This window comes from Plasmodium berghei (assembly GCF_900002375.2).
Source record: "Plasmodium berghei ANKA genome assembly, chromosome: 5".
Lineage (NCBI taxonomy): Eukaryota > Apicomplexa > Aconoidasida > Haemosporida > Plasmodiidae > Plasmodium > Plasmodium berghei.
This window is the reverse complement of record NC_036163.2, coordinates 32,637-53,562: the sequence shown is the minus strand read 5'-3', so window position 1 is coordinate 53,562 and position 20,926 is coordinate 32,637. Positions and strand designations below refer to the sequence as shown.

The window sequence follows — 20,926 nt, the reverse complement described above, 5'->3', positions numbered from 1 at the left end:
GCTATAAAAAATGTGTATTCTGTGTACACATGCAATATGCACATGTATTATTTATGTGTAATAGATATGCGTCATTCATATGAGAAATATGTATAATTTAATTGCCAGGACAAATTATTTTACAAAACATTTTAAAATATTTAAAATATAATTTTTATTATAAAATATATGCTAGCAATGGCAATAGCTAACCAAAAAAAAGCGAAAAAAAAATAATAATAAACAAATAAGTGATGATATAGCATGAAATAAGAAGGGACGCTAAAAAATTGAATTAGAAAAATTGCTTATTTATAATGCTATTCAATGAATGTGTAGTTTTTTTTATTCATTCATTAACTAATTTGGAGAGCAAGATTAATATATGTGGAAAAAAAAAATTCGAAAAAAAATAGTTCATATAATAAATACGCTATATATGTAATAAAATGCGTCATTTTGTTATTCCTTAAAAAATTACTTAAAATTCGTCTTTTATTAATTGGAAAAAGTGAAGCGCATTGTTTTCGAATTAGTAAAAAAGGGGAATGTGAAAAAATAATGTGAGGAAAATGGCGCAAAATGTTTAAATATATTTTTTACTATTTTTTTATTTTTATCTTTTATAATTTTATTTGTAAATGCATATCTTACATTTGAAGGTTTTAATGAATTTATTCAATTAAATAAAAGAAAGGAATGAATAAGGCGCTATTGTTGTTTTAACTATGTTATGTGTAAATTCGAGAGAGCACCGGGCATATATATAAATAAATAATATATGTTTCTTTTTTTCTCTCCTCATATGTAAATATTTTATAAATTTATGAACAGTTCTTACAAGTTTTGTTTTTCTTTATATGCCAAAAAAGAGGAAAAGGAATATATAAAAAATGTTTGTGTTTTCTCACAAGTTTATTCACAGATAATAAAATCCCATATAAAAAAAATAAATAAAATACACGATATTAAAATTGCGAGACATAAATATATTTTGAGTTTTTTCCTTTTTATGTAATTTAATTAAATTCTCAAAATAGCATAATAAACTATTATTAACATGCAATTTATGATTACTATTATTATTGCTATTATATATATAACTGTCAATGTATAAGGCCTTAATAATAGATACATCACACTAAAAGGAATATATAATTTTGAGACCTATATTATATTTTTTTATGAATGTAAATTGTAAATATATTGAAATAATAATACACACATTTATATAGTATTATACAAAGCTAAAAGTGAATACAAATTAATTTTATAAAAAATAATTTTAAAGGGATTTTATAATATACACAAAAAATCAGTACATTTGGCTCCTTGTTTATTTTCCTAAAAGTAACAATTCATTCGATTTTTATATTACACAAAAAAGAAATAAAAACATTAAAAAATGGCTCATACAAATAATTGTGTATGTAATATTTAAGTGTAGAATGGAATTTATTGATAATTTAAAATTTAACGAATATTTATGATGATTTGTTTAATTAAAAGTTCATAAAATCGCCTTTATGTTTTTTGAAAGATTTAACCTTTTTGTTTGGTTGTTAATCATTTAAATTTTTGATAAAAATTTAAATGAAAAAATAGTTTTTGTGATAGTGTAGATTTTTTTGTTTGACCATTGCATCATTGTCTTTTATTCATCGATTTTATTATGTTATATATATTTTTTTAAATATCATAATATTTTTTCAATATAGCTTCTTTGAGCAAATACTGAACAATAAGGAATGCTTCTATGCATCCGTGGATGTATATGTACGTAATAAAATAATTTTTTGTCCATAAAAATATCTTTAACAGCTGTTATACAAAAGCATTGAATTGGCTGATACATTTTTGTCGTAAATAAAATAAATGAATTAATGGTACAAAATTACAATAAAAAGGAAGCGAATTTATTGCATTTTGTTTAATTTATGTCCTTTCCATTTTATTAATACAATTATGGTACTAGTAATTCGTATTAAACATATATTTTGCATGTACCAAATGTTTGGGAAATAAGCATATGGATCCCACTAAATTTAATAATATTCTGCGATTTTTCTTATATTTACTATTAAATATAATGGATTCATTTTTTGATGCATGCAATTTTTTCTTTTAATGTATTAATTAGTGTGACAATTTTGAAAAACTTTACTCATTTATTTATTTTCCTTATTATATTGGATTTATAATACCAGTATTATTATATAAACCACATTAAATAATTTGTAATTTATTCGAGGGTATCAAAAAAAACATATACAAAATGCATATATCCACATATGGCTCATTATAGGGTGAATAAAAATGGGAACAGCAGATTAATTATTATATCATGAAAGTAATGAAAAAATTTAAATTATATGGATATATACATATATAATATGTTAAAAAATAATAATAAATAAATAAAATGTATTATAAATCTTATAAAATAAGTTTTGTTGTGAATAATCCACGAAATATGCCATAAATAGACACTGAACAAATTAGTGGTTCTTAATATTATTTTGGATACATGCGGATATTATCATTGTCAGATGATTTATTTTTTGTTATTTTTAAATTATAAATATTCATATTTTATAGTCCTCAAAAAATAGGATGTTTTATTTTTTTATAGCTATATTTTATGGTTGATCCTTTCCTTTTATGGTGTTTCATAAAAATTTTATTGAGCTATATACAATCCAATAAAAAAAGGCAATTGAATTTTGAAATATATTAAACTATTTTTATAATAAAATAAATATAATTTTTAAATAATGTTATATTATATATAATTTTTATCTTTACACAGAAATTTTTTTTTAGAGTCCAATATATATAATTAGTTATATATATAGAGATATACACTACATACACCACCATAAATAATTATAAGGAAAACCAGTTATTTTAATTTTAACTGAAGAAATTAAATAAATATATAAAAAAGAAAAGAACAAAAAATAAAACGACAGCAACCTTAAAATTTTATTATTATTACATATTTATACATAAAAAAAATAAAATACTTAGACAAAAAATAATAAATATTATAGATCGATATTAGCATACATATATACCTTTCAGCACATAATTATTACGTCTGAATAAAATGAAAACCACATACGTTTCTCTATTTTTTATCATATTACTAATTTTCGGGGGTTTTGAATATAAGGCATCACCCATTGATGAGACAAACGATTCAAAACCTAATAAGGTTAAATTAATAGAAAAAATAAATAGCTTATTTAAGAATAAACGAAACACAAAGATAGCAGCTATAGCTGCTTCTATTGCAGGATCAGCAATCGCCCTTGCGTTAACGCTTGCTTGTATGAACCCTGAAGTTCGAGAAAAATTTAGAATTGGAAAGCGTATTAAAGAATTTGATGATGTAAACACCCCTCAAGATATATCATTAATAAATCCAGTCGAAAATCCATACCCAGAAAATTCACCAGAAAATTCACCAGAAAATTCACCAGAAAAATATATAGAAGAATCTCATAAGCACTACACAAAACGGTTTCTAGAACAATATACAGAGCCCAAACCAAGCGATCATACATACAGTTATAGCCCCACTGAAGAAGCATATAACACACATTATATGGCATCAGATACTCATGAAGATTATGGCAAACTATTTACAGATGAACATAAGGACGAAATAAATGATAATATAGTTTATCACGATGAATTAAGCGATTTAGTGGGTGAAGGAAATAACGTTTATAACATGGAAAATAAATCATTCGGCCCATACATATAATATAATTCATTATGAGTAGTGTAATTCAGAAAGAGAACAAATTGTTTTATGATAAATATATTTATAAAATAAAAAGTAAGAGAAAAGGAAAAATAATGTTATAGAGAAAAAAAGGGAAAACGTTATAAAAAAATAGCATCTTAACTATTATTATTTTACTTTATGTGTGTATAAAACTTTTACAATATATTTTTTTATTTTGAACGTATATAAAAATATTTCCTTTAATTTGTAGTGTGCAAATAATTTATAAAAATAATTTTTTTAAATATAAATATATTGTCTCGAAAAGAAATGAAAATGGATTCTAGCAAATAAACAAGTCTGGCTTCGAAAAGAAATATAAGGCAAAAATTATATATAATATATTTGAAAATTATATTTGTGAGAGTGTGTATTATTTTTGTTTGAAAGATAATTTTATGGGTTTTTGAGAGTGATTTTTAGTGTTTTATTTGTTTTTTTTTAATAATTTGTAAGTTTTGTCAATGTAGAGAGAATTATACTTCATAACGTATTATTTGAACGATTAAAAAATATTTTTTTTAAACAGTGAAATATAAATATGAATGGAAGCAGCCGTATATGCAAACTTTTTTACATATGTTGTATGCATAACATGCGTTTTTATTTTTTACGAAGTATACATAATTCCCTTTAAAATATAACTTTATATAATTTGTTTTTATTGTAATGGATATAGTATTGTATAAATTTTATATTTATTTCCTAAAGACTTTTTCATAAAAATTGTTGGTGTTCCAGATATATTATTTTTAAAAGTCAATATATCAAGTTGTTATATTGTCTTAGAGTTCAAAAGTTTGTCCTAATTGAATTTTTTATAACTTTATAATATTTATTGTTTTACTTTGGACCATTAAGTATATATAAGTAGTAACTTATTAAAATAATAAATTATATGTATCATAATTCATGGCTTTATAGATTCTGCATTAACCTTAAATATGAAAAACACAAAAATGATGACAAGCATTAAAGCGAAAGATATTTATAAATATTTTTCATAAATGATATGCATATAATTTTAGTGTAAATATAAATTAAATATGGTTAAAATATAATGTCGATGTTTTATATTTTAATGTTAAATATTGTCTAACCGTATATATGAACTCTTAATATGTTATAGTATACGTGTTTATTGTATAATAAATGGTAATGATTCAAAGTTATATATATATCACAATACATTTATGTTTAGCTTATTTAATGAATAATTTATTTAACAAAGGTTTTTATTGATATTTCAAATATTTTTAAAGTATAATTATTCAATTTACCATAATCAAACAGTATTAATAGCAAAATATATTAAATAAATTACTATTTCTATATCATTTATATTTATGTTGTATTTTATGTAATTTTTCTATTAATGCAAAATTTTTTTTTATAGTTATATAGTTTTAGATAGTTTATTATAAAGTTACATATATATGTGCATAAAATATATTGACATTAGCTGCTTTAAATAACAATATAAAAAAATTATTATATATAATGTAGCATTTGTATTGAATCATTTTAATCATCTTATTAATTTCATTGCTATAAATGGTATTACGATAAAATATAATTTACCGATAAAAATGTGTATCACGGTACTATTTGCAATAAACAATAAATCACGGTTTATTTTTACTACAAAGGACACGAGCAATATCATATATATGTATTATATGCACAATATATTTTTTAATATTAATAATATGAAATTACTCATAAAATTAAAAAAAAAAAAAAATTTACTAATAAATGGGAAAAAATCGGAAAACAAAAAGCTGTTTCAAAGTAGTATCGGAATTAAATCATTCTAAAGGAAAAATGCAAATATATATAAACTCTGGAATTGCAATATCAAATATTGACACTTTTTAATATACTCAATATATTACTTTATATATATGGCATATACAAATTAAAATAAAATGTTATAAAAAAGGCAAGTTTATAACATTGAGATATTTAAATTCCTCGACCTATTGCCATATTATTGATTTGTTTAATTATATTAATTAATTTTTACAACGTATGAAATATACTTGAATGTTTGGCCTGCTATCATAATATGATATGAAAATAGATAATATCCACCAGAATCTACAAATAACGTAATTGATAGCGATATGTGCTTGGAGCATTATCTATTGTTGATGTTTTTGTATTAGTTTTTATTGTTGATTTTGTATTAGTTTCTATTATTGATGGTTTTGTACTAGTTTTTATATTTAATGGTGTATGTTTGTTATTCGATATTAAGTTTGTGTTTTTTCGTGCAACAATTGAAGGTATTTTATTCGCAGATGATGGATTGTTATCACTTTCTTCCTTTTGAAAATGCATTACACCAAGCGTAGTACCAACTGCTAATGCTATTGTTGCGGCTAATGTAGATATAAATGCAACTTTGTTATTTTTAATTTTTCTAATAAATGCATTATCACCACCTTTGGTTACTTTTTTTGAATTTGCGGGTTTAGCTTCAACATAATTATTAGATCCTGGGGTTAACACATTTATGGCCAATAAAAAGGCAGCAAAATATAATGCTTTTGCTAATTTCATTTTCGTATAATTAAGTAAAAAAATTATAATATGATAATATTAATAATAGCAAAAAAATATAATAAAGATATAAAGCGAATTAATGTAATTATAAGAGCTTATTATAACAATAGGATAAAAAATAAAATACAATAAATAATATTAAGATATGAATATTAGCGTTTTTAGTAATTAAAAAATGCTTTTTAAAGGATAATAAAAAATTATGGTATTTATACTAATCAATTTTTTTAATTATAAACTTAAATAAAAATCTAATATTTTTTTTTGTGAAGCTGTGATATCAAAATACATCTATAATATAACATTTGTTAGTTTTTTAGCTTTTTTATTATTTGTTTTCTTAATTGCTTTGTATTTTATTATATTGATTGAATTTGATTGCATATTATTGGTATTTTCACGCATTCTTTGAATTACACGCTAAATGATATTATAGTGTATATTATTTGCTAACTTTTATACGTTTTTTTTAATAATTTTTATCAAGACAATTTTATACTATTTTAAAGCTAATAAAGTACCAAAATTATAATAGCGAATATTGGGTTTTTTTGATAACAATATAAAAATTTAAAAATAGAAATAATTAAGAAAAATAATGTATATAAAAAAAGCATATAATATATTTTATTAATATAATAGTAATAATTAAATATTCTATATAAATTTTTGTTATTAGAAAATTTCCTGCACTATAAGAAAATATAAATTTAATAAGGCACTTTTTTAAAATACTACATTTACACTTGTTATTGAAAAATTAATTAATATCTAGCTAACTAAATATTTATATATATGTACATATAATTAATATACATAATATTAAGAATTTTGTAAACATTTCAATTTATTATCATTTTTTTTGAAAACATTTAATTCATAAATGTCTCTAATAGAATTTATAGTGATAATAAATGACTAATATAATAACATAACATTATTATAATGATATTGTGTGTATAAGGCATTAAACAAATAAAATAAAATAAATGAATTATAATAATTAAAAGTTTGTGGTTCTTTTTAAATAATACTAATTATTATCGTTTGTATATATACGTATATATTGTATATGTAATAGTTTTATAAGATTAATATGGGGAAATATTTTATAATAATATGTAAAAATACGTTAATCCTGCATAAATAATATAAAAAAAAAATACTAGTAAACGAACAAATAAGTAAACACATACACAATTAATATATAAATAAATACAATATTTTTAGCAATTTATTGCCATTACTAGATTAAATAAATATGAATGAATTATAAGCTATGCGCATATTTGTAATTTTGGGTTTATGATTCAGGGTTTTTTGTTTGAGTATGCACCCTGATTTTGTTTTGGCTAATTTTTTAGTATTTAATAATTTGATTATATATGCAATATTATTATATACATAGTAATAAAATAATTATAAAGGGCTGTTTTTTTTTTTTACAAACTCATTTAATATCGATAAATATTGATTACTTACATCAAAAATATAAAAGCTGCTGGCAATATAATTATTATTTTCGCTGCGCACCCATAAATTATTTTTATTTTTATAAATATGGTATTATTAAGTTTTCACATTAAATAATGAATATTTGAAAATAGTGAATAATTGCTTGTAATTTATTAGACAATAAAATTATTTTTAACGATATATTGTTTTGCATACACCTTATTTAGTTTGCAAAAAACTATAATGTTGATTGGTGTGAAACGAAAAAGCAATGATAATATATAGGATATGTTTATAATTGCGTTTTGGGGAACCCGTATTTTGGGTCATGGTTCTATACTATGTGTTATAGTTTTGTTCTATGAAATCGATGTTTTGGGTTAGGAATATGTTTTTAATAATTTGTTAATAGTTTGATCATAGTTATTTGTTTATAAATGGTGATTAAATATATATAATATGCCCATATGTTTAATCTCGAAATGAAATATAAATATGCAACCGAAAAAGGAGGCACTGCCATTAATATGAAATGAATATCATAAATAAAAGATCTTCATAAGTTATAACAGTTATATTTGTAGTATTCACAAAATTAAATATATGCATCATTACACTAAAAATTCATGAACAGACTATATGCATATCAAACTTTCATAAAATGAAAAATACGCTTAATGATGATAATTAAAAATAGACATATGTATTAAATAAATTGATTTATTAATATATTTACCAAAATATTAAATTTTTAAAAGATTAGCATACAAAATATTTTCTTATTTCATAGAATATTTGTTTCTTGTACTAACTAGAATCGTTAATTTGTCTGATTTAAATCTTTCTTCAACGAATTTTGGAGCATTGCGATTATCTACTTCAAGCTACGAAAAAACGAAATGAATAAATATATAAAATAAAATATTCAAAATATTGGATGAATGAATATCATATATTATAAATATGGGATTTATAGAGAGAGGGCCTATTTTTGATAAATGGGCAAATGAGTATAAGGCAACAATAAAATAAATGGTGGAATAAAAGTATTATGTTATTAAAATTTTTATATTGCTTACAGCGTTAATACAGGTAATTTGAATATATTTACTTTTTTTTTTAATGATATATCCGGATAAGTGAACAAACATTTTGTTTAAGTATCTTCTTCTAATATAATTTTCAGAACATATGTCGGTTTCGAATGAATTTGCACTTTCTACAATAATGTTTCTAAATAAATTTTTGTCTATATGGTTGTAATCATTTATATTTGCCGATGTTAAAGCAATTACAGTAGTATCTTCAGATACCTACAAAATGAATAAAAAATTGTATGTATTGGGATGAATTATGGAGTAATAATATGAAGAATACGATTTTTAGATAAATAGAGAAAAAATATTTCCTTACTTGATGTTTTGTAGCTATAGAATAAAAATATCCTTCAAAAGGTTTATTAGGGACATCTATGTAGCGTTTTTGTATCATTACTAAATTTGGATTGTATTCACGGACAACTTTTCCTAAAGAAAATTATAATTTTGCATAAATATAAATTAAAATATTATGAAAATTAACATAATTATATATATAATAGTAGAAAGTACATAGATAATAATAAAGCAAGAAATATGGATAAATTTGATAATCATATGTTAAATTGATTAATTAAATATTTTTACATACCTTCAACCACGATACCACCACTATATATATCATTATTAAAGTTGAATAGTGTATCTATTATTTCTTCATACTAATATAACAAAAAAAATATATGCACATAATTAATAAATATTAATTTTTATTTGGGCTTAATTTTATGGCTTAAAAATTTTTATTTGTTAATACATACCTTATCGGTATTGTGGATTTTAACATCAATTTTATCAACGATTAGATATTTATGTCTCTTACGATATACATTTACATCTTCATCATAATGGTGGTACAACCTGTAATCATTTGAATGTATAGCATGTTCTTTCAATCGTTCTATAGCCTCACCCATAATTTTTTCTGCTTTTTCAATTTCATCAGGATTGGTACATATTAAGGAGTTGGATGGTTTAAAAATTTTATCCGGGCTGTTATCGACCGAAATGAAGTCAATAAATTGTATTTATGTTTTTAATTGTAAAAACTGTATTTTTATTATCATATACTTATATATATGCATATTGCATGAGAATGTATATATTATTTTCATAATGAAACAAATAATGCATATATACATATGTTTTACAATTTTCTTACATATAACTAAGCAGAGAATCTTTGGATGAAGAAATATTCTTAGATTTTTTTAGAGAAAGCTCGCTTGCAATGGCATTGTTATTCATATATACGAAGAAGCTTAAAAGAAAAAGGACAACCTGGATGTAACCTGTATTCATTTTGGGTTTGATAAATAAAATATGAGTATTATTTTAAAAAACAATAATAAAATCCCAAAAATGTTGTTTAAATGTAATTATAATCAAAGAAAAAAAAATTTTTGAAACTTATAAAACTAGTATATATTTAAATAGACATAAAATAATTATTTAAACGATAAAATTGTGTATTTTTATTAGATTTATAAATTTAATATACTTTTTATTTAAACAATTTGAATACAAAGAAACGCCAATAATAAAATCTTTATAAATAATGAATATATAAAAGAATAATGATTTATAAATTTTCGAATATTATAGTATCTAAAAATATACAACTTTAATTATTTTTTCTATTATGGATATATAAGTTTGTTGTTTTTATATTATTAAACTAAAAATAAAATATATAATGTATGGAATTAAATGTATATGTCATATTATATTTGAATAAGCATGAAAAAAACTATATATGTTTTACCATATTTTCCCAATATTTTATATAATATAAAGTTAGAGAAATATTATAAAAAATACAACGGTTTTTAAATTGATACAAGTTGCATATACAATTTTAATATAATTATAGGTAAAAATATATCAATTAATAACCGTTATGGTCGATTGGATAATATATTAATAATTATATAAAAATAATAGTTTTCATATTTATTTCCATTTATTTTTGTTGTTTTTTAGATTTTCTTTTACTTTGAGTATAAAGCATGTTTTTATATTTTTTAATATTAAAAAAAATAATTTAAGCTAAGAATTATATTATGTTTATACATGGTTGAAGCTATAACTATAATAATTCTACTCATAATAACAATAGCATGATCAAATTTATATAAAATAAGAATTTTGGATTATGGTAAATTTCTTGTTTGATTTTTTTAGTATTTTTAATCGAAATTTGTATAAATCATAAGATGATAGAAAGTGTATATCGTTAGTAATATTGATAAACATTTTTTTGCATATTAATGCAATCTATAAAGTTGTTTTTTATATATACCAAGTTATATATAAAAATAATAATAATAAAAACATCTAAAAAGCTATAAAAATTAAAAAAAACAATTGCAAATATTTTAATAAACATGAGACAATTCTTTTTAATGTTTTTATTTTGTATGTATATAATGGCTATTAAAGTGTTAATTTATCATTATAAAATTACAATTTATAAATGTGTGTCCACATATAAAATTCGACAACTAGCATTTATATATGTAAATAAAAAAATTACTTTTAATATACAAATTGTTACATTAATATGGTATATATCCATATAAAATACTTTTTGTTATTTATAGTTGTAAATTCTCTATAATATTAAATTTTACAAACAAATGGTTTTTAATTAAATCATAAATCTTCATTTATATCTATTTCTATAATTTCATCTTCTCTTTCAAAATATATATTTTCCGATTCATCATAATTTTTTTCATAATTATCTAAATGCATTTCATTTGTATCATCTTGTTTTTTGGAAATTGAAATTGCATAGCACGCTACTAAACCAAATACAATTGCTCCCGCATATTTAATAGAATCTCCTGCATTTTTTGGTTTGGAGGAACCTTTTTTACCTGAATTTGAGTGTTGATTCTTATAATTTGTATTACTAGGATATTTTATTTTCGATATTTCTTGTTGACTATTAATAGTATGTAAATTATTACGACTTTGTATCTGCTGTTTTCTATTTTTTAAATCGTTTATAATGTTTAAATTTTTGTGTATTAATTGATTAAGCATATTTTGACTCGCATTTAAATCAAGAATTATGTTATTGGCATTTTCTGCATGTTTTATGGCAACATTATATGATACATTATTATTGTTACTATATTCTGATTCGATTAAATTAATGAGTTGTTTAATACGAGCTATTATTGGTATAACGTGATTTTGATTATCTTTAATGGCGTGTAATTTTATTTCTAATTCTTTATTATAATTGATGATTTTTTGTATTATATCGTCTATTTCATCTTGATCTGAATTATTTTGAATTTGTTTAGTTTTCTGTTCAACATAATTGTGTATAGTATTGACATATTTTGTTATTTGTTCGCTTCTTATTTCATAAGTATAATTTTGAATATCTTCTAAACTTTTATGTATTTGGATGAGCTCATTTTCTATAGTTAAATCCCTAGAAAAATGTTTTTTAACATCATTTACATTTTGTAATATGGTAGTTATAATATTATTTATATTGTTATTACCATAAAATTGAGCTTTGATTTCATCTATTTTATTTAGAATTTCCTGAAATGATTGAATTGTGGTTTTTAAAGTTTCTTTAATTTTTGATACATTATTTTCATCATTGTCTTGGATATGTTGTTTGATTATATTATGATCATTTTCATGAGTTGTAACATAATTTAAGATGTTTTTTATTTTTTCCATTAATTTAGTAATTGTATCCATATATAAGGTTATATTGTCGTTTTCATTGTTATTAATATTTTCTATTTCATGTATCTGTGTTTCAAGATTAATAATATCATTATATATCTCTTTAAGCGAATTTAAGTTGGTAATTGGAGTTTCACTTAGTGCGTGAAGGAATTTATTTTTTTTATCAGAAATATATTGATCAATTTGCTTTAAATTATTTAAATTTTCTGTTAATTTATGTTTCTGCAACTGTAAAATATTATCAAATTGTTTGGATATATCAAAATATTTTTCATTAATGTGGCCTATATTTAATAATTTAAAGACATGCATTTTTTTATAAAGTTGTTTTATGGATTCGATTGATTTATGAAGTTCAGAATCGAAATAAATCATTTGTAGCTTATTATTATATAATGTATTGGCATCAACATTTTGTAAATCTATTGAAAATAGCTTGGTCAAATTACTAATTGCCTGAGTAGCATTCTTTTCTGTTTCTATTAAATTATTATTATCATTAGTTGCATCTGCAAATATACTTGGTACATGTTTGTTTGTTTTATTTAAATTATATTTTATTTGCAATGTGTCGATATCATCATTTAAAGAATTGGAAGTATCATCAATGTATTTTAAAAATTCTTTTGAAAATTTAGTCGCAGCCGTTATGAATTCCGAGTAACTAGTTACTTTGCTTTTAAAAGCCTCGACTAACGATGTATATGTAAAAAGTAGACATTTCTTTCTAATTTCTATTAATTTATTAATTAAATCATTTTTTTCTGTTATTTTATCCTCAATTTTTTTTATTTCAGTATCAAATGCGTTAGTTAGTTCTTTTAGTTTTTTTTTAGATTGTAAAATATTATTATTTTCCTCTAAAGAATTGTAATTATTTTCTAATTCTTCTATAACTTTAATATCATTATCAATTTTTTTTTCCATAGCTATTACATCAAAATCGATCCCAAGTTTTTTTTTTTCTTGTTCATAATTGTTGCTTTTTTCTTTGATTTGATTGTACTTTGACGATTCTAAAATGGTATCATAATTTTGAGAGTTACATGATAATTTGTTTAATTCGTTAGATTTATGCAAAAGTAGTTTAACTTCATTTAGTATTTTTTCTTTTTTATATTTTAAATCACTTAATGTGCCTTTTAATTCATTGGTTGCCTGGATTTTTTCATATAAACGTCGATTTTCGAGTATAAGATTTAATGTTCGTTGTTCTTTTTTCTGCAATTCTTGACTTTTTTTAAATATATCAAGAAGAGTATTGTAAGAATCGCTTATTTTTGTATATGTTTCTGATGTTTTTTGTGGAGATGGAATAAAGGTTAACATATCTTCTGTCTGTGAGTCCAAATAAGATAATATAGCTATATTAATGTTTTTATGTAAATCTATCCCTGAGCTGTTTTGTATTTGAATATTTAAAGAACTTGCTAATTTAGAAATATTTTTAAATATGTTTTCTGCCTCATATTTATAACTATAATATTTTTTACTGACAATATTATCATATATTTCTTTTGTTTGGTTTAGTATATTTAATAATAAATTTTCATCCGTTGAATTTTTAACATTATTAATAGAGTTTGAAATATTATCAAATCCTTCGTTAACTTTTGAATATTCGTTTTTAAACTTATCGTTCACAGTATTTAATTTGTTTTTAAAATGTGTGACTATTCTATCAAATTCATTTGATTTTATATCATCTAAATAGGATTTGGCTTCATTTACATTTTCTATATTTTTTAAGAGTTCACTTTGCGCGGTGATTCGCGTATTTTTAATTTGATCATATGTTATGGGTTCTTTTGATACCGTTTCTAAATAATTTGTTATTAGATTGTATGATTTAATAAATTCTTCATATATATTATTCATTTCTTTATTATATTTTTCCAAGTTTTCATTAGTGTCAATACCTTCTAAATCATTAGTGTTAAAAGAAGATATTAGATTCTCTATTGTTGGTTTTATTAATTCTTTTGTTGATTCAATTTGGTTTTTATTTTCTTTGGTGATTTCATTTATTTTTTCTACAATTCCAATCTCGTAATTTTTTTTATGCTGGTTTACATCGCTTTCTATTTTTTCAATTTTGGAATTAACTTCATCTAATTCTTTTTTTTGGTCTTCAATATTTTTTTTTTGGTTTTTGAGAGATTCGAAAAGTTTCTCAAGGGTATTTAATTTATCCCCGTTCTCTTTTAGTTTTGTTTCTTGACTATCTATAGATAAATTTGATATTTGTTTCTCTATATTTTCGGTCTCTTTTAAACAACCATCTGATTTTTTTCTTATATCCTTTATTTTTAAAAATTTTGTTTCGAATGGCTCTACGGATAGTTGAATATTTAGTATTGCTTTATTAGATTTATCATTGTTAGCGATTTCATCTTCAATATGAATTTGTTCATTTTTTATTTCATTCATTTTTTGTTCAGATTTGTCTGATTGCGATATACAATTTTTGTGTGTCTCTTTTATTTCCTTTATGATTTGTTCTGAATCTGTTTTTGTTTTATCAAATTTATTTTTTAATGCTAATGCAAAATATTTATTTAAAAGTACAGTTACATCTTGTTTATATTTTTCAAATAATTCCTTATTTTTTTTGATTGCTTTTGTATTTTTATCAGCCTCATCTTTATAACCATTAGACTTATGTTTGTGTCCTTTCAATTCATTGATATTATAATCATGGCTATTTGTGCCATTATTTGTTTTAATGTTTAATATGTATTGCGATTTAGTATCCGCCATTTCTATATTATTAAAGTTTAATAATACAATTTTATTATACTCTTCGGCATTTTTAAAATAAGTGTTGATGTTATTTTCTTCGTTTAAAATATAAGTTTTTAAACCTGTAATATTCTTTATACATTCACCAACATAATTATCATCTATAGTTGATTTTATTTTTGATTGACATTCTTTTAAATTTAAATCTTCTTCGAGTTTTTTAATTAGTGTTTTTGAATTACTTAATTCATCATTTATTTTTTTATTATTCTTTTCAATTTCATCATTATATTCTTTTACTTTATCAATAATCTTTTGGATTTTATTTAATTTTAAGATATTATATATGTTCTCAATTTTGCTTAAATATTGATTAATATCACTATTATGCTTTTGAGATTCTGAAATATTTTTCTGTAACTCGTTTTTAATATTATTTATATCTGATTCCTTAGAAAAATCTTGTATTATTTTTGAAGACTTATCACGGATATCAGAAATACTTTTTTCATGATTCTTACTAATAGTGTGATAATTTTTGTCGTCATCATGTGTCATTTTAAGCACTTCCATTTCCTTATTTATGTCCATTTTTATCTTCATGTCCTTTTCTATTTCTTCTGATTTTTTTTTTATATTATCAAGGTCTTCCATATATGCTTCCATTGCTTTTATCGTATGGTCAGCTTTTTTCTTTTCTTCATCAATTTGTTCCAAAAATATATTGCCTAAACTTCTTCCATATGATAAATTTATACTTTTTAATTCTTCTAATGAAGTTTTATCTTTTTCTATTTCTGATATTTCATTTAACAATTTATTTATTTCCTTATATATATTTTTTTTTTTGTCTATTTTGGTTACTATGATTTTTTGTTTATTTTCTATTCCTTCTACATTATCGTTAGATATTGCAGTGCCTTTTACTTTTTCTAATGTATTTATTTGTGATTTCATTTCACCAACATAACTTTCTGATTTTTTTTTTATATCCTCTAATTTATTTATGTGGTTATCGATTTGTTGGTTTACAGTCTTAATATCATCTTTAATTTTGTTAATTTCATTAGTATATTTTATATTTTCTTCTTCACCAAAATCTCGAAAATTATAATGTTTTAATTTTCCCTTTATTTCATTCAAATTTGTTACGTTTTCATTTACCTTTTTAAGTACTTGAGTATTTAGCAATTCTATATTTTTTCCAATTTCATCTTCTATTTCTTCACTAATATTATAAATGGATGTATAAATTGCTGCTTCGATATTTGAAATATTTTTATTTATGTCTTCGATTTTTTGTATAATATTATTAATGGCGTTTTCTTTTTCATCAAACTCATGATATAACATGTTTTCTTTATTTTTTCCTAAATTTGCCTTTAAATTATTGAAATATTCCATTAATCCATTGTTATTTGATTCGTGATCATTTAAAGAGGCATCTTTAAACGTTTTATCTAACTCATTAATTTTATTGATCAACGTATTTTCAAACTTATCTTTATAAGATTTTTCTATTGAATCAGTTTCTTTTATTGTATTAATATTTTGATTTAATTTATCTTTTAATGTAGTTTGTTTACTACGAAAATTTGTTATTGACTTGTTAGTCCTTTCACATACTTTTATATACCCATCTACCTTTTTAAGGGTATTAATGTTTTGGTATTCTTCTTCAATGGATTTTTTTGTTTCATTAATTAAAGATTTACTATCATTAAATTTTTTTTCATATATGGTTAATTTTTCATCCGAAAGTTCTGCTTTTATTTTATTTGTTAAATCAGTAAATTTATTGTGTTCTGAATCAACATTTCCATTATAAATATTGTCAAAATTAATATATTTATCTACGTTACTTAAGAATTCGTCTTTCAAATTTTTTACTTCATTGATGGCTTTTGATGTTTCGTCTTCTTTGATAGATATTGTCTTGATATATTCTTTGGATTTATCATAGTTTTGTTTTGCTTCTTCTTCCTTTGTATTTTCGATATTAATTTGATCATTATAATGATTTCTGATTTCTAATATTTTAGATTTATATGCATTTAATTGGTCATTTTCCTTAGCGTAGTCATTTATTTTATTTGATAGTTCTTGTTCTTTATTTTTAAAGTCTTCTAACGTTTTATTTAGATCTTTGCTAATCTCTCCATATATATATTTTTTTATCTCCAAAATTGTTTCTGATAGTTTATTTTTGTTAGCTTCTATATTCGTTAGATGTGATTCAACTGTTCCAATTTCCATGTTTTGGATTTTATTATATTCATTATTTATTTTCGATTTTAAATCTTCAAGTTTCGTTTTGTCTTTTGCATTATCAATGTCATTTTCTTGAACTACATAATACAATTCATTATAAAGTTGGTCAATATTACCTACATAAATTTTGGATAACTCTGATTTTATTGTACTATATATTGCATCTTTGTTCTTTACATATTCCGTAACTTGATATGGTGAGGTTTTAGCTAATTCATCAATGTATATATTGTTATTGTCTATTTCCTTCTTTAAGTCAACTGCTTTTTTAACATATTCATTTTTGTCAGATATATTTTTAATTTTTTCTTTTAATTCTAATCTTAACGTGTTTAGATATATGTTTTCAGCATTTATTTTCATATATTTTTCAAATAAATCGTTAATTTTTGTTTCCAATTTAATAACATTTTCATTTTCTTCCTCTAATTTTTTTTTTTCTTCGAGTCTTAATTTTCTCCAATCTTTTACTGATTTATAAGATTTCTTCACTCCATCTTCTATGTCTGAATAATTTACTTGTTTTATATACCATTTGATATTATGACCAATTTCGAATCTTGTATTAATGTCCTTTTTTTTGTAATCTACCATAAAATCAATTATGTCTTTTAATTCCTTCATGTGTTGTAAAATTAATTTCACAATATTATATTCGTTACTATTTTCGTCAATAGTTTTTTTATTATCATAAGAATCCCATTTCTCTTTAAATATTTCAAAAAATTTTGTTTCTAATGCTGTTAATTTCGATTGTGGTATCGAATAATCAAAAATACCAATATAATCTTTAGATTCTTTATTTTTATCTGGATCAAGTTTCTCTAATAATATTTTTTCTATCGCTTTATAAAAATTTGTTAATATTTTTGTTTGATGTATATATAATAAATCCAAATGTTTTATTTTATTTAAATTATAAACGAAATTAGCTTTTTTTTGTGCTATTTTTTTAATTTCCCTCAAGTAATTGTAGTAATATTGCGTATATGTATCATTTAATACATAATTGAGCATGAATTGACAAAGGTTCGCACCCTCGTTGTAGTAATTATCATATTTGTCTTTATTATATTCAATTTGATTTGATAAAAATTTTAGTTTACTTATAAGACTTCCTTGTTCCCCCTCAGACTCTAAAATTTGACTTAGTGGTTTTCCATGTGAACGAATTCCTACATCAATGGCCACTGGATATTTGTTTATAATGTTCAATTTAGGGCATATATATTCTTTTGTATTAGCAGCATACTTTTTATAAAGAGCATCTACATTCCAATATTCATAATAACATAAATAATCATATTCAGATTTCATCGATGAAATAGCAGAATCTATGTTGGACTCTAGTTTTTTGAATCTTGGAAGCATGCAATTTACATAGCTTTTTCGGAAATTTGAATATGAATTATAATCATCTTTCGTGGACTTCTTATAAAATTCATAAAAAGGATTATATAATTTTGACATTTCATTTATTATTTTGGTTTTGTGAGGTTCACATTCTTTTATTATTCGATTTATATCATTATCTATTTTAAGGGGGGTACTCCGTCGGATATTTATTGCCTTTTTTGAATTAGAATAAATATTATTGAGGAAGGTTCGAAGTTCTTGATAAAAATATAGTTTCACATAAAAATTTTTTAAATTTTCGTTGGTACCTGATGCAGTATACATAATGTCTATTGTATTATACACAGAGGCATCGAATGTTGTTGGATTGGGGTTTTGGATAAAAGAATTTTTAACTAAAGTTGCTTTTCTATTTGTTTTTTCATTGTCATTATTAAAACTTTTAAAAGTATCTAAGTCGTTTTTATTTGTGTAGTCATTGTATAATATGACTTTATCATTCGCAGTGTCTTTTTGTTTTTCAAAGTAGGTAATTGAATGTGGTTGTATAAATTTATCATTAATGACACTACTTTTATTATTATATTGTTCTTCATTTGAAGAGTTTGAATTATTAAAATTTATTCCTTTTAAATTATTGTATAAATAAAAATTGTTTAACTGAGCGTCATGGTTCTTTTTTTCAGTCCCAATTTTTTTCCCATAAATTACCCCTAGATATAAAAGTTGAAAAAGATTAAGTATGTTAATATATAAGTGCACAAATTTATATGAATATATATTAAATAAGTTTGTGTATTATAAGAATTGTAACTATTAGTTAAATATCTCTATTATTACCCAATGAAGCAAACAGAGCAGTATAAGTAGTTGTAATATAAATAATTTTTTTCATCTTTAAAATATAATATATATTTTAGAATATAAAATGATTTGTATTAGATATGTTTATTTCTCTATTTAATGACAATGTTTTTTATTTTAATTTTTTTTATTTATAATTACCTCTTTTAATATTATTTCTTATATATAGTTACATCGTTTTGTTTTGTAAAACTAAAAAAATGTGTGTATAGAGACCAAATAATTAATAATTAATAATTATTAAGTAAAAAAATTATAGCCATAATAGATAATTTCTAATGCACAAATTATTAATTGATGGTGTGTAAATAAAGAATATAAATTAATTATTATTTCATACATCTTGAAGAAACTTCTACAAATAAAAAAAGTTATAATTACAACTAATTTGTTTAAAATTAAATTATACTGCAACTCAAATAATAAAAAAAAATTATAAGAATTAATTAAGAAAAAGGGAAATAAATAATAAGATAATACTCTCTTTAGTGGACACATAATTAATTTACACAAAATATAATGATAGCTAGATAAATTAAGGAAGATGGAAATTTCTAACAGCATTTTTTTATTTTTTTTTATGCATGAGTAAATGCTATGCCGTTTTAAATTTAAAATAAGATTCATATTTTAAATAATAATAATAATAATAAATGCTTCGTTTGTAATAAATAATTAGTGTTGTGTATGTAAATATAATTTAAGATAATGTACATGGCCCGCGTATAGAGTTTTGTTTTAATTTAATTTTTATAATATTCCTCGAATCATGTTTATCAATCATTACACAAAAATAACTAACTGCTTAAATATATAAGTAAAAATGATAAAAAAAAAATGCGCAATAACGAAAATTTGTTAATTTTTAGATTAAATCTAAACTTGGAACACACAAAAAAATTACAAACACTAATTTAAAAGAAAACCGTAAATAAAAAAATTTTTATAGATTTAAACTTACTTTTAACGATTTAATATAAATTATATCATAAGTTGTAATCATTATATTTGAAATTACATTCAACTATATATATTAATAAAAAAATTACAATATAAATATCTACATAATAAATAA

The 20,926-nt window shown here is 21.6% G+C and overlaps 4 protein-coding genes across 4 annotated transcripts; 1 reads left to right on the top strand and 3 right to left on the bottom strand.

Moving 5' to 3' along the window:
• Positions 1 to 3,088: 3,088 nt before the first annotated feature.
• On the top strand, positions 3,089 to 3,751 carry PBANKA_0501200 (early transcribed membrane protein; the record flags this gene model as incomplete). The annotated part of the gene is made up of 1 exon (XM_034568243.1): positions 3,089 to 3,751. One exon carries the CDS (start codon positions 3,089 to 3,091, stop codon positions 3,749 to 3,751), a length of 663 nt encoding a protein of 220 aa, XP_034420252.1.
• A 2,124-nt stretch (positions 3,752 to 5,875) lies between these two features.
• On the bottom strand, positions 5,876 to 6,340 carry PBANKA_0501100 (early transcribed membrane protein; the record flags this gene model as incomplete). The annotated part of the gene is made up of 1 exon (XM_034568242.1): positions 5,876 to 6,340. One exon carries the CDS (start codon positions 6,338 to 6,340, stop codon positions 5,876 to 5,878), a length of 465 nt encoding a protein of 154 aa, XP_034420251.1.
• Positions 6,341 to 8,577: 2,237 nt separating this feature from the next.
• Positions 8,578 to 10,197, bottom strand: PBANKA_0501051 (fam-a protein; the record flags this gene model as incomplete). The annotated part of the gene is made up of 6 exons (XM_034568241.1): positions 8,578 to 8,682; positions 8,878 to 9,111; positions 9,212 to 9,324; positions 9,488 to 9,557; positions 9,657 to 9,888; positions 10,058 to 10,197. 6 exons carry the CDS (start codon positions 10,195 to 10,197, stop codon positions 8,578 to 8,580), a joined length of 894 nt encoding a protein of 297 aa, XP_034420250.1.
• Positions 10,198 to 11,550: 1,353 nt separating this feature from the next.
• Positions 11,551 to 19,882, bottom strand: PBANKA_0501000 (reticulocyte binding protein, putative; the record flags this gene model as incomplete). The annotated part of the gene is made up of 2 exons (XM_034568240.1): positions 11,551 to 19,700; positions 19,828 to 19,882. The coding sequence occupies 2 exons, from the start codon at positions 19,880 to 19,882 to the stop codon at positions 11,551 to 11,553; spliced, it is 8,205 nt and encodes a 2,734-aa protein (XP_034420249.1).
• Positions 19,883 to 20,926: the final 1,044 nt, after the last annotated feature.